This window comes from Labeo rohita, chromosome 22 (assembly GCF_022985175.1).
Source record: "Labeo rohita strain BAU-BD-2019 chromosome 22, IGBB_LRoh.1.0, whole genome shotgun sequence".
Taxonomy (NCBI): Eukaryota; Metazoa; Chordata; class Actinopteri; order Cypriniformes; family Cyprinidae; genus Labeo; species Labeo rohita.
Window position 1 is genome coordinate 34,274,137 of NC_066890.1, and position 14,027 is coordinate 34,288,163.

Below are 14,027 nucleotides of genomic sequence, written 5' to 3' on the forward strand. Positions count from 1 at the left end.
GTTTAAGAGTGAAACAGCTGGTTCAAAACCAGAGGATCATCAGCTAAAGACATCGGTTCTCTTTGAAATGCCTCACCTTCAGCGCTCAGGAGATAAAACGTCCTGACTTACAAGGGAAAGAAGATTTTGAAGCTTTATAATTAGACAGAATTATAGAGGTTTTTGGTGTATTGATAGGTATGAAATACGTGAGAAGAAAACACAGCATCCCGGAGCTGTCAGCGGGAAGGACTTTTTGACTTTATTCAAAGACTAAGAAGTTTCAAGTTCATGTGTCAAAACATGTTTATTGGTTTAGGGCAATAAATAAATAAATAAATAATCAGTTGATTCTTTGGCTATTTTACAACTGCTCATCCAATCAGAATGCAAAGCTTTAAATATTTAAATGCAATTCTCACAATTAATATATATATATATATTTTTTAAAGTAAGTATTAATAGTGTTTTGTTTTTTTTACACAGTATATGTACATTATATATTGCACGCAACTATGGTAAACAATTATTAATAATTATTGTTTATAATTAATTTTATATATTAAATTCTTTTAACATTAACCCAAAACCCTATGTAGCATCTTGCTACCATAATTTAGCATGATGTAACATGTTGTTAGCATGATTAGCTTATAATGTTTCTAGCATGTTTTGCCAAGATGTTTTAACATGATTAGCATAATAGTACCATGCTACTAGCATGTTTCTAGCATGATTAACATTCTGTGAACACGTTTTAGCAAGATTAACGTGTTGCAGTCTTGTTTTTAGCATGTTGTTAGCATGTTTCTAACATAGTTAACATGCTGCCAACATGTTTTTAGCATGATTAGCTTGTTGTTAGCATGATTAGCTTGTTGTTAACATGTTACTAACATGATAAGGATGTACTAAAAGCTGTTACTTTATTATTAACATGCAATATTTTTAGCATTATTAACATGTTGTTAACATGTTATTATCATGTAGTTAACATGTTGTTAGCATAAGTAGACTGTTGTTAACATGTTGTTAACATGTTTTTAGCATGATTAGCCTGTTGCTACTTTTTTAACATGATTAACATGTTAGCATGATTAACATTTTGTTATTTTAGTTATTTTATTAATTATTTTTTATTAAGTTATTTTAACATGTTTGTAGCGTGATTATCATGCTGTTAGCATGTTTTTAACATTGTCATCACGTTGTTAACATGTTGTTAGCATGATTTTTAGCATTAACTTGATTATCATGATGTTAGCATGCTGCTAGTATGTAAAAACATACATGTTTTAGCATGGTTACCATGTACAAACTAGTTTTTAGCATGATCAGCATGTTGCTAACCTGTTTTTACTGTGATTGTTGTGAGCATGCTCCATACATGTTTGTAGCATGATTAGCATGTTGTTAGCACGTTTTTAACATTATTATCATGTTGCTACCATTATTTTTTTATCATTAACATGTTAGCATGTTGTTAACATGTTTCTAGCATGATTAGTGTGTTGCTAGCTGCGTCTACATGATTATCATGTTGTTTTTAATACATATTTTAGCATGGTTAGCATGTTGCAAACTTGTTTTAGCATGATTAGCCTGTTTCTAGCATGATGAGCATGTTGTTAGCATGCTCTTTTCATGTTTGTAGCATGATTAGCATGTTATTAGCATGTTTCTAACATTATTATCGTGTTAAAATGTTGCTACCATGTTTTTAGCATTATTAACTTGTTAGCATGTTGTTAACGTGTTGCGAGCATGCTTTTAACATGATTATCATAATGTTAGCATGTTGCTAGCATGTTTCTAGCATGATTAGCATTTTGTGAACATTCATTTTTTGAAAATGTTTAACAGGTTGCTACCATGTTTTTAGCATAAGTTAATTTCTAGCATGATTAGCCTTTTTGCTAGCATGTTTTTGCATGATTAACACGTTGCTAGCATGTTTGCTTTTATGCTAGCGTAATTGCAACTATATATATATATATATATATATATTTATGTTTTTTTTTTGAGTGGGGGGCTATTTTAAGTTTTAAATGGATTTTAATTGTATATGTGATACATTTTCTATCAGTTATTATATAATTTTATGCAAATATTTTCTTCATGAATAATCATCCTTTATGTGTACATCACAATCCAAATAAAGTAGAAAATAATACAATGTGACATGAGTATATATTATTAATAGAACATGTGATTCACTGCAGTCCAACTGTAAGCATCACTGCATAGTTATGTAACATATAAATCATTTTTATTACATTTCCTGAAACAACTATATTGCAAAATGCAATTTTAAAGCCCCACAAATTATAACTCTTTTCATTTGGCTTATTCCACCCACGCCTGTTTGTCAGTAGGGACAGTCTGTGTAATATTTTGAACAATGAACCTGAGGTAAAATATCTTAAATCTTAAGGACTGCGTAAGATAAATCATCCACCCAGTCAAACACGCCAAATGCGGATGTATCATTCGATTAAACCCCGAGGAACAACCTGTTCTTGCTTCCCCTGCTATATCATCCTCTCAAACCCTCTCACAATCAGATACCGATGCCGCCAACAGCTAATACAATCAGATTGAGCACCATCCCGGTAATCAGCATCTGCGAGCTGGTAATGGGGTGATGGTTGAAGTCTGTTCTCTCTGTTTAGCCACTCCGAATGCTGTTTATTTCTCTCATTTATGTGGAGGCATACTATATAACACCCTAATATTTTACATAGAGCCGTATATATATGAATCAAACAAGATGGAAACAAAGAAATTTGTGCTTGAATCATACAGCAGAGAAATTCGTGACAAAAACACGTCGGCTTTCATTTGAAGACACGTATTTCCTCTTTTCTGAACTCCATCTGACATGTTCTTGGTTCTCGTCTCATGGCCGTTTGATTATTACACTCGTTTGTTTAATATTAATGTCTAATTAACCCCATTTTTTTTATCAACCGTCCCGGGAGTGAGGAAACGTGTAAGGGATAATTAATTATTAATGGCTTCTATTCCGTTTTCATTTCCTTTGTCATTGTTGTCTTTAAATGACATAGTCTGTTCATTCTTCCACTTGAAGAACTTGTGGCCATTATTTGGGAAATATTTAATGCGATGAATGAAAATGAAGCTATGAGAGATAGAAGCATAGTTTGTTCAGTGACATTTAGTGCAGTGAATGTTGACGAAAAATGTTTTCTAGTGGACAAAAGACTCAGACTCCATAAAACATGGTTTTGCTTCATTATAATGGAATATAAATGGCAGGAATTTCAATTAAAATGTTTGTATATCAAATAAGTCTTAATAGTCATGCCAGTGTAGTGCTGTGAATAAGTAAGTGTACCCCATTAAAAATAATAGAGATATTTATATGGCTTTTATTTGGGAATATTTAATGCGATTAATTAAAAAGAAGCTATGAAGGCTAGAAGTATAGTTTGTTTAATGACGTTTGTGTACAATGAAATTGAACGAAATTGTGTTTTCAAAATGTTTCATTGGACAAAGACTTCAGAGTCCATTAGACATGGTTTTATATCACTGTAAAAATATATAAAAGCAGCTTTTCACAGGAAATTGAATGAAAAATGCAATATACTGCTGTGAAAAAGTAAGTGCACTTTTAATCAAATAAATGCAGGCTTGGTGAGCAGAAGATGCTTCTTTAAAAAACACATGTTGTGTGTTAATGGAGAAGTCCACTTCCAGAGCAACAATTTACAAATAATTTACTCACCCTCTTGTCATCCAAGATGTTCATGTCTTTTTGTCTTCAGTCGTAAAGAAATTATGGTTTTTGAGGAAAACATTTCAGGATTTTTCTTCATATAATGGACTTCAATTGTGCCCCCAATTTTGAATTTTCAAAATGTAGTTTAAATTCAGCTTCAAAGGACTTTAAACGATCCCAGCCGAGGAAGAAGGGTCTTATCTGGCGAAACGATCAGTAATTTTTTTAGAAAAATAAAACAAATTTTGAATGAATCTTTAATGTGACTCGAGAAGAACGAGTCATCCTGGGGAGTGATTCGTTCAGTCACACATGCGCAACATCCTATTAGGTTCTGTACTGGAATTAGTTCACCTGTTTTGAGTCTTTTGAGTCGTTCATCTTATGGGGCTGTCACATGATGCTGATTTTGCTAAAATGAACGAAATGACTCGAAAAAAGATTTGTTCATTTTGCTGAACGAGACTCAAAGGTCAGAGTCGGTAAAATGATCTGAACTTCCCATCACTACTACGAATCAAGTTCATCGTCTGTGTCCTCCGGCTAAAAAGACTCCATCTTATTTTCTCCTACAACTTCAGAATCGTCCGACATCATTGTAGTTTTTTGTTTGTAAACAGCGTTTGACTTACTTGCACTTCCTTAGTCTTCGCGCCATTTGCTTTGTAAACACTGCGTGACACAAAGTGCCTACATTCTGCGTGACCTTTCGACATGATTCAACATGCAGCGTCATGAACGTGCATCCCAGAACCTGTGCTACACAAGCTTTTGTGCTTAAAAAGTATACACACTTTTATTAGTATGCAACCTTTTATTAGTATACCTTTGAGGCTGCATTTAAACTACTTGTTGGAAGTTCAAAATCGGGCCAAATTGAAGTCTATTATATGAAGAAAAATCCTGAAATGTTTTCCTCAAAAAACATAATTTCTTTATGACTGAAGACAGAAAGACATGAACATCTTGGATGACAAGGGGGTGAGTAAATTATTTGTGAATTGATGTTCTGAAAGTGAATTGTTGTTCTGAAAGTGGACTTCTCCTTTAACGTCATTCCGTGGTTGAAAAAAGATGCCTTTTGATGTTCATTCATGCTTATTTTGTGCTATAACTAGTTAAAAGGAAGAGATGATCGCTCACGACACATTTAAGAACCACAAAACACTTATATTGTTTGTGTTTCTTAAAAAATGACAAAAGCTACCTGCTCTGTCTTGTCTGTCAGCGTGTTGTCTGTGTCCCATTTACTCCACAATATATTTTTTAAGAACACGATGTGTGCCGTGAGAGCAGCACGACTTGTCAGACATCACAACAGTGACAAAGTGGGGTGGGTCTTTGGGAATGGTCAGTTGTCTTCACTGGAAAAAAAAAAAAAGTGCACCCCTATATACCACATTATTAGCTAATTCTTAAATTCAGCTAGAGCATATACTTTGCTTTTGACATAATGGTAACATAGTCTAGGGCTGCACCCTAATAGTCAACTAACCGTTAGTCAATGAGAAGAGACTTGGTCGACCAAAATTTTATTAGTTGCTTAGTCGCAGAAACAAAAAAAAAATCAAGAAGAAGTGGCGAAGTCACGTAGTTTGTGACAGACAGATCATTAACAGCTGGTCTATGTGGTAATATAGTACATCAGGGAAGACATCCAAACACTCACCTATCACTCATCAACCTCAAATGGCTTTTCATCTGAAAGATGTATGTAGCAGTAACTTTACATGGCTGCTCAATAAAGTTAATCTAGAAAAATGTGCCCTATTGAAGTGTCTGTGCGGAGTTTGGAAGCTGAATTGTAGCACGCTCTCTGCATGACAGATGGAAGCGCTGATGTGCTCACTTGCTCTTAAAATATTCCATCATTATTGGTTATACAGTTAAGAGTAATACATCTTTTGAATCTGAAAATATCCTAATTTTATTTGTGTGCACTCACAATAGCAACAGACGTTGCGCTTTTGTAAAATAATGAGCCTTCTCGGTCTCTGTGAATTTTGAAACTCTGTGTATACTTGTCTTACAGAGATGAAAAAAATATTTATATTATTAGATATATTAATAAATATATTATTAGGCTATATAGGCAAGTAAAGGCTCATTATTATGATTTACGAGGTTTATTAATAAACATGCGACTAATAGTCGACTAATCCTTAAAATGAATGTCTACTAGTCAACCAGAAAAATCTTTGGTTGAGAGAAACCCTACAAAATAGACTGGTTTATTGAGGTTTATGTTAGGTTCTTCATCTTTTATGATGTTTTGCACTTAATCGTAATTTTGGGCGATAAGTGTAGGGGGGTGATTACTTTTGCCTCGCCCAAGAAATTGGCATTCCAGTTTACTTAAGCTGTACAAATCATTAATAATGTACACTCTAAGTATAATAGTATTGCATTTCGTTTGTTAAATGCCAAGCCAGTATCCATAACCCCAAATATATTGCAAATAAAATGAAAAACTCTACCAGTTGACACATTTCTAGCCACGTTTTCATTTGCATCAAATTAAATCGGTACCCTAACTCCATTCAGGAACTTTCTCTGCCATGCAGCATCTAAATGATCCTCCGCTGTGCCCTACGTGAAGTATGCAACAACACTGTTCTCCGTAATTCATTTTCCCTGCATTTGTGTCTGCCAGCGGCTGATAGCTTCAGCTCAGACCGAGCGCTAAGAATAGTCCTGCTTGCTTTTGGCATCTGTATGTAATCCATTCAGGGCTGCCAGGGGACTAAGATGCCGCTGCTCACACCTATGGGATTCATAAGTGCTGAGAGGGTGGGTAAAACAGAGGTACGGCGGCGTGGTTTTCGCGCCGAGGGACGTCTCCTCATTCAATCTAAGACACGACTCGCAAGTAATACGGGCAAAGGAATGGGTAGCTCGTCGTGAGCGGTTCGGGTCACCAGGGAAAAGGATGTTGGGAGACTGCAGCACACTTGCATGGCTTTTTATGATGTGTAATCACAGACCGTGTGTGAGTCCTGGTTGGTTTTCTCAGTGTTGTACCATTTACCGCCATAGGGCTTAGCGGATTTGCAATGTGCTGTCTGCAGCAGACAAATACAGTGCGTGTGAAGACACACTTTACCCTTTTTTTAGTTTCAGAGAGGACAAGTATGTACAGTAAATTTGTGTCCAGAAGTACTATGTTCCATGCAGCTATAAGTAAATAATTATATAAGTAAATAATTAAAGCATTTGGCAACATATCATTTTCACTGAAATTTTTAACTGAAATCAAATGTCAAATTTGCATTTAAAACAGATTTCAGTGTTTTTCAGCTGTTCAGATGCATTATTTTTCTCTCTAGGTGGGAAGTTATGGTGGGCAGACGATGTTCTCGCTCAGCTGGGAACCGTTAACAAGAGGGACGGGAAAAACCTGACGGTTCTCCGGAATAAGACCACAGGCGTCGTCCACATCAAAGTGTATGACAAAGACAGTCAGAAAGGTACAAAGAAAATTAACCCTGAATGTTTTGACTAAAATAAAACACAGACACAACAACTTCACAAGAGTTATTAACATCAAGTAATCTTTTGAAGCAAAACATGTTTATGTTTGTTCGTGCACAAACAGCAACAGGAAACAGCAATATCAAGGGTTCCCACACCTTTTGATTATTGACCTTTTAACCGGTTTCAGTTCATGAATGTATAAGAAGTTTTCTTTCTTTCTTTCTTTCTTTCTTTCTTTCTTTCTTTCTTAATTTAGTAGTATTTCTAATAGTTTTAAAATTCGGAGTTCTGAAATTTTATAACACTCAAAAAAAGCCATTTCTAGCAATTAAATACTAATATTAAATAATTTAATTTGTTTATTTGGATCCCCATTAGCCACTGCCAATGTAGTAGCTATTCTTCCTGGGGTCAGACAAGTAAAAGAATACATTAATCCACAACAATAAAGGTCAATTCAATAAAACATACAAACCCTAAATTCATTCAAATTCAAATTAATTTCCATTTAATATGATAAAAGCAATATGAAATAATAAAATAGAAATATAACAGCATGTAATTGTATTAATTAAACATGTAAAATGTATTAACATTTTTATATTATTTATTTTTATTTATTTATTTATTTATTTATTTATTTTCAAAATTAGTTTTGTTGGTTTTTCAGCAAATTTCGTTTTGTCTTCAATTGATTTGATAACCCATCATACTATTGGTTTTATTAATCTTAAGTATTTTAAAATCAAATAAAATCTTTATAATTTAATTGCATGTATTGACTTTTAAAACACATTTCTAGCCATTCATGACTTGATTTTTTTCAGGTATTTTAAGTGTATATCGACTATTTTAACTTTGTAGCATTTTAAATAGTATTTTATTTAAGTTTTGAATTATTTTTATTTTTGAAATATATTCGAAATATATTTTAATGACTTTTCTAGGCTTGGCAAGCACAAAAAAATCCTTATTTTCTATTTCTAGACTTTCCTATGACCATGTTCACACTGACATGGTTTTATTACAGTATTTTTATTATTCTTCTTCTTCTTATTTTTTTTTTTCCAGCGAATTTCATTTTGTCTTGATTTGACAAACCATCATACTATTGATTTTGTTAATCTTAAGTATTTTAAAATCAAATACAATTTTTATAATTTAATTCTCTTTATTGACTTTTAAAACACATTTCTAGCCATTCATGACTTGACATTTATTTATTTATTTATTTATTTATTGTACTTTAACTTAGCAGCATTTGAAATAGTATTTTTTAAATTTTAATTAAGTTTAAAATTATATTTATTTTTGAAATATATTTGAAAAATATATTATTATATTTTAATGACTTTTCTAGACTTGGAAAGAACAAAAACAAAATGCTTATTTTCTATTTGTAGACTTTTCTATGACCATGTTCACACTGACATGGTTTTATTACAGTATTTTATTATTGTTATTATTATTACTATTAGTTTTTGTCTTCAATTAATTTGACAAACCATCATGCTATTGGTTTTGTTAATCTTAAGTATTTTATAATTTAATTCCCTTTATTGACTTTTAAAATGCAAAATGCTTTTCTATCCATTAATGACTTGATAATAATTTTTTTTCAAGTTATTATTATTATTATTATTATTACGAAACATTTATTTTAGTTAATTGCGAAGCCAACATTTGTAATTTAGTTTCTTCTTTGAATAATTATATTTTGTTTATTGTGTTTTATTTAACAATAACGGTAACATTTTTGACAGTTTTAATTTATAAATTGAATTTATGATCCCTTAACTTTCAGACTCTCCATTAACATGTTCACTCTGACATGGTTTTATTACAGTATTTATTATTATTATTATTATTATTATTTTAGTTAGTTGTGAAGAAAACATTTCTAATTTTGTTTCTTCATTTAATATTTATATTTAGTTTTATTTAATAATAATAAAACATTTTTACCAGTTTTAATGTAAAATTTAAATTTAGGTTGCATTAATTTTCAGACTCTCCATGACCATGTGAACTCTAACACAATTTTATTTTCATCACTGCCCTGAAAGAATAAAATCCTTGTCGTTTCTTCAAGGTGAGGTTGCGCACGATTCGGACAGCGGTTCTGTTTCATAACGGTTACGTTTCTACGGCCACACATTGTCAAAGCCCTTTCCTCTTTATGAATTATGGCGCGAGACATTGATATCGCTGACAGGTCTATTAGCAGAGGAGTGCTTGATCCTCTAACCGCTCTATTAGGATTTTAAAAAACCTGGCAATTAGGGGCTCTTTAAGGTAAATCTTTTTGCTACCTTCTCAAATCTCCTCATACCAATTAGCTCCCTCATTTATCTCTCTGACACGGACCTCATGGGAGCGAAGGCCCGTCTCATTACGCCACTTCAAATGAGCTAACTAGAGTGTTTCTGAGGAGGTGTCCGAGGAACAAAGTCAAAGCACCACCGTCTTTTTTTTTTTTTTTCCCCTCTACTTCTTTTTGTCTTTGTGCTCTTGAAATTGATACACAATCTAGGACTAGTTTAGCATTAGATACACCTGTTCACCTTTGCAAATTCTTGAAATCTTTTCGTAGGTCGCAATCCTTGCGTACCCAACAATGGCGGTTGTTCCCAGCTTTGCCTTCCCACTTCCGAAACAACTCGGACGTGTTCTTGTACCACGGGATACAACCTTCGTCAGGACCGATCCACCTGTGAAGGTACGAGCGTTGGTTCTGACCTCTGCGTACAGATGTAATTAACCATCCGATCTTGGAGGTATTCATTATTTTCAAGAGCATATTGACCTGGAAAGAGGTTGGATTGATGTTTTTCTTTGCTAGGTCTTCAGTCTTTCCTGATGTACTCCGTTAATGAAGGTATAAGAGGAGTGTCTCTTGATCCCAGCGATAACTCGGAAGTTTTGATGCCGCTAACTGGCACTTTGTTCGCCGTGGGTCTGGACTATCATGCTGGTAAGTGTACTTTTTCTTTGATTATAAAAAAAAAAGCTCAAAAACAAAAAGATGTTAAATTAAATTATTCTTATTTGTTATTTTATGTTATGAATTAATACTTCTTAATTTATGCACAAGTTGTTAAATAGCAGTTTTTAATGTTAATTTTAGTTTTAGTAATTTTATGCACTTCAGTCATTCTTAAGTTTTTGATATTCAGTTTTTTTAGTTTTAGTTTTAATAAATGTATTTCAGTTAGCTGCCAGAGCAACACTTCTTATTTTCGTTTTTTGTTTTTATATTTTATTGTAATTTTTCTTCATTTACGTAAAGTAAACTGCATTTTTAATACTTTTTACTAATATATGCATGATGTTATTTTAATCTTATTTATACAGTATTATAATGTTTATTCGTTTTTTTTTTTTTGCATTTAATACAAAATAAAGTTGTTCTAGTAATTTTGTGCATTTTTGTTTTAATAATTTTATGTGCATTTAAAATAATTTTATGTGCATTTAGATTTTATATTGTTTTTATTTTATTTATTTTTTTCAGTTTTAGCTTTAGTCTTTTTATTATTGAGTTTAAACAATTAGTTACCAGCTTTTTTTGCTTTTATTGTTGTGTTTTTTTTTTTTTTTTTTTTTTTTTTTTTGCGATTTTGTTTCTATGTTTATTTTTATTTCATTTGTAGTTTTTAAAACTAAACCAGCATTTACAATTGTTGTTTTTCATCTAATTTTAATATTTTATTTTTAAAAAATGTGGGGAAAATATGGTATTATGCTCTACCGGCTGCAATTAGGTTTACATTTTTGATTGCTCCAAAATGAGCTAGTTGTGAATTAGTTGTGTATTTAGAAACCAAAGCAATTAGGCATCACCATGCGACGTGTACAACAACATATCACCGCTTGACAAGGGGAAAACATTCATTTGCGGGGTATCTGCCAGTATTTGGGACAGATTCATATAGTGCGGTAATTGGACAGCTGTCTGCGCACTGAGACAGAAATGCCACTCTTTGCATCAGCGGCAGACAGTTCGCAGCTCTGCATTTGCATGATAGAGCAAATATTGGCATTGCGTCGCATGTCTATATATTTTTTTCATCGCGAGATGAGGTGCGATATGCTGTTATGACAGATGGAAGATAATCGAAACAGATTAGCTGGACAGATGAGCCGATGTCTCATAACAATGTGAATGGGCTTCATTGGAGTTTTCGTCAAAAGGGATGTAATGTAAATTTTGGAGAGGGCGAGGAGCTGCTGATGCATGAAGCTGAGGATAATGTCGTTCGGCCAAGGCAAAGCAATTTTCGTGAAAAGCGCTTTGAAAGGGACAGACCACGGGAGCCAGGACAATCACGGGTACTTTGAGCCTTTTTAGCCTCTATTGTTTTGGAGAAAAGACGGGTTTGAATGAGAGCAAAAGGCCAAAGACATTTTGGCCAGCAGAAATAGAGCCATTTTTGTAGGTAGAGCTTGGCATGTGGCTCTTCAAAAAATCATTTTTGAAGGCCTTGTTTATTTGAAATTGCCCATCAGCACAAAAATGTGTACAGTTCTTAGCTGCTGTGACATTAAAGGCAAAACGAAAAGAAAAATACAACCATTTCATGCTTTTAAGAGCATTTTATTGTAAGAAACTATTGCAACTATTGCAGGAAAATACATCAGTGTTATTATAGTTACTTAAAACAAAAACCATAAAAAATGCTAAATGAAATAAAATAAAATACAGAAAACTTAAACTATTTATTTATTTATTTTATTATTATTATTATTTATTTATTTTTTATTTTATATACTTTACATTTTATTTAGCAGGTTTATTATAGTTAACTAAAACTAAAACCATTAAAAAAGTTAATTTTAATAAAATTAATGTTAACTGGCAATATTTCTTGGAATGTTAAATGTTAAATACTAAAATAACTAATAAAAATGACAAAAACACAATAAAACTAAAATTAATATGACAGCAGAATTAATAAGAAAGCAGAAAATATCACTTATAAACTATATATCAATTAAATTAATACATTATATAAATTCAAAATATTCTCAGTAATACTAAAAAACATTTAGTGTACCATATATATTTAAAAGTCTAAAATAAAACAAAAACTGATATAAAGGTAATACAATATTTTTAAAATACTATATACATATTTAGAAACATTAAATTAGTACAAATACAAAATATTATATACATAGATTTTTTAAAAAAAATAAATAGTAAAAAAGACAAAAATATTACAAAAACATACAAAAACTAAAATTAATATGAAAGCAGAAAATATTAAAATAAAATTACAAAAACATGCAATTAAAAATTACAAAAACTAAATTAACATGAAAGCAGAAAATATTAAAATAAAATCTAATTTAAAATATTTTTAATTATGCTAAAATAAAACCCATTTAGTTTAATGTGATATAAAATTTAAATACAAAAATAAAACAAAAACTGAAATAAAGGTAATAAGATATTAAAAAAAACTATATGCATATTTAGAAACATATTAAATTTATACAAATAAAAAATATTATATACATATTTAAAAAAAAATGTAAAAATGACAAAAAAAAACTTACAAAAACTAAAATTATTATGAAAGCAGAAAATATCAAAACAAAATTACAAAAACTTACAATTAAAAATTACAAAAACTAAAATTAACATGAAAGCAGAAAATATCAAAATAAAATCTAATTTAAAATATTTTTAATGATACTAAAATAACACTCATTTAGTTTAACATGATATAAAATTTAAATACTAAAATAAAAATAAAACTGAAATAAAGTTAATAAAATATTTAAAAACTATATACGTATTTAAAAAGAAATAAAAATGTCAAAAATGCACACCAAAATTACAAAAACTTAACTCTAATTAATATGAAAGCAGAAAATGTAAAAACAAAATCTTTAAGTTAATAAGACATTAATAAAATATTAAAATACTACATACATATTTAAAAAATTATAATAATAAAAATAACAAAAACCCACAAATTGACTAAAACTTTAACTGAAAATGACAATGAAAATGGAAAATGCAAAATTAAAACTAAAAATAAAATGCCGGAATATAATTAATTTAAAAATTGACAAGATTTGATTAGTGAGATGACAGCAAGTAATCTAAATGTAAAAATAGATTAAATTAGTATGCGCAATGAAATGCACAATGTCAATTGACACATTAAAGTAAAAAAATAAAATAAAATCAGCCGATAAGCAATGTGGTACAGATATATTTTGCATCCCTAAATAAAGATGCTTTTGCCCCCATAATGGGGGGTTAACTAGTCAAGCAAACCTTTTAATTATGGGTTATTTTCTAATTGCATATCTTAGGAAATGATACACTGTACTGGACAGACATGGGCTCCAACAGAATCTCTAGATCCAGTCGAGATCAGACCTGGAGAGAGGACATCGTCACAAGCGGTCTTGGACGTGTTGAAGGACTTGCGGTGGACTGGATTGCAGGTGTGAAGTTTTCTCTTCTTTTAGCACTTCTGCACATTTCCAAATTGATGTTGTCAGGCTTATTGTTTCTCTGTTGGTTCAGGGTCTTTGTTGCTTTGCATCCAAAGGTAATATTTACTGGACGGACCATGGCTTGAATCTCATCGAGGTTGCTCGATTGAACGGCATGTACCGCGCCGTGGTGAAATCTGACGGTCTTGATCAACCCAGAGCCATTGCTGTACACCCAATGAAAGGGTATGTATATGGCTTTATATGTACGTTTCCACTCTGAAACTGCACTGTGGTTTATTTATTTATTTATTTTTTTCTATCGCTAAGCTTCACTTTCACCCAAGTGTAGCAACAGCATTTAAATAAATGA

At 31.5% G+C, this 14,027-nt stretch overlaps 1 protein-coding gene across 1 annotated transcript in view; it reads left to right on the forward strand.

Annotated features, from left to right (window-relative positions):
* lrp1ba (low density lipoprotein receptor-related protein 1Ba) overlaps positions 1-14,027 on the forward strand; it is a 387,570-nt gene that overhangs the window by 198,092 nt on the left and 175,451 nt on the right. The window contains exons 33-37 of the mRNA XM_051094447.1: positions 7,051-7,191; positions 9,792-9,917; positions 10,041-10,172; positions 13,529-13,663; positions 13,771-13,900. Of these exons, the coding sequence (XP_050950404.1) occupies positions 7,051-7,191; positions 9,792-9,917; positions 10,041-10,172; positions 13,529-13,663; positions 13,771-13,900 (664 nt within the window). The remainder of the gene's footprint in view (positions 1-7,050; positions 7,192-9,791; positions 9,918-10,040; positions 10,173-13,528; positions 13,664-13,770; positions 13,901-14,027) is intronic.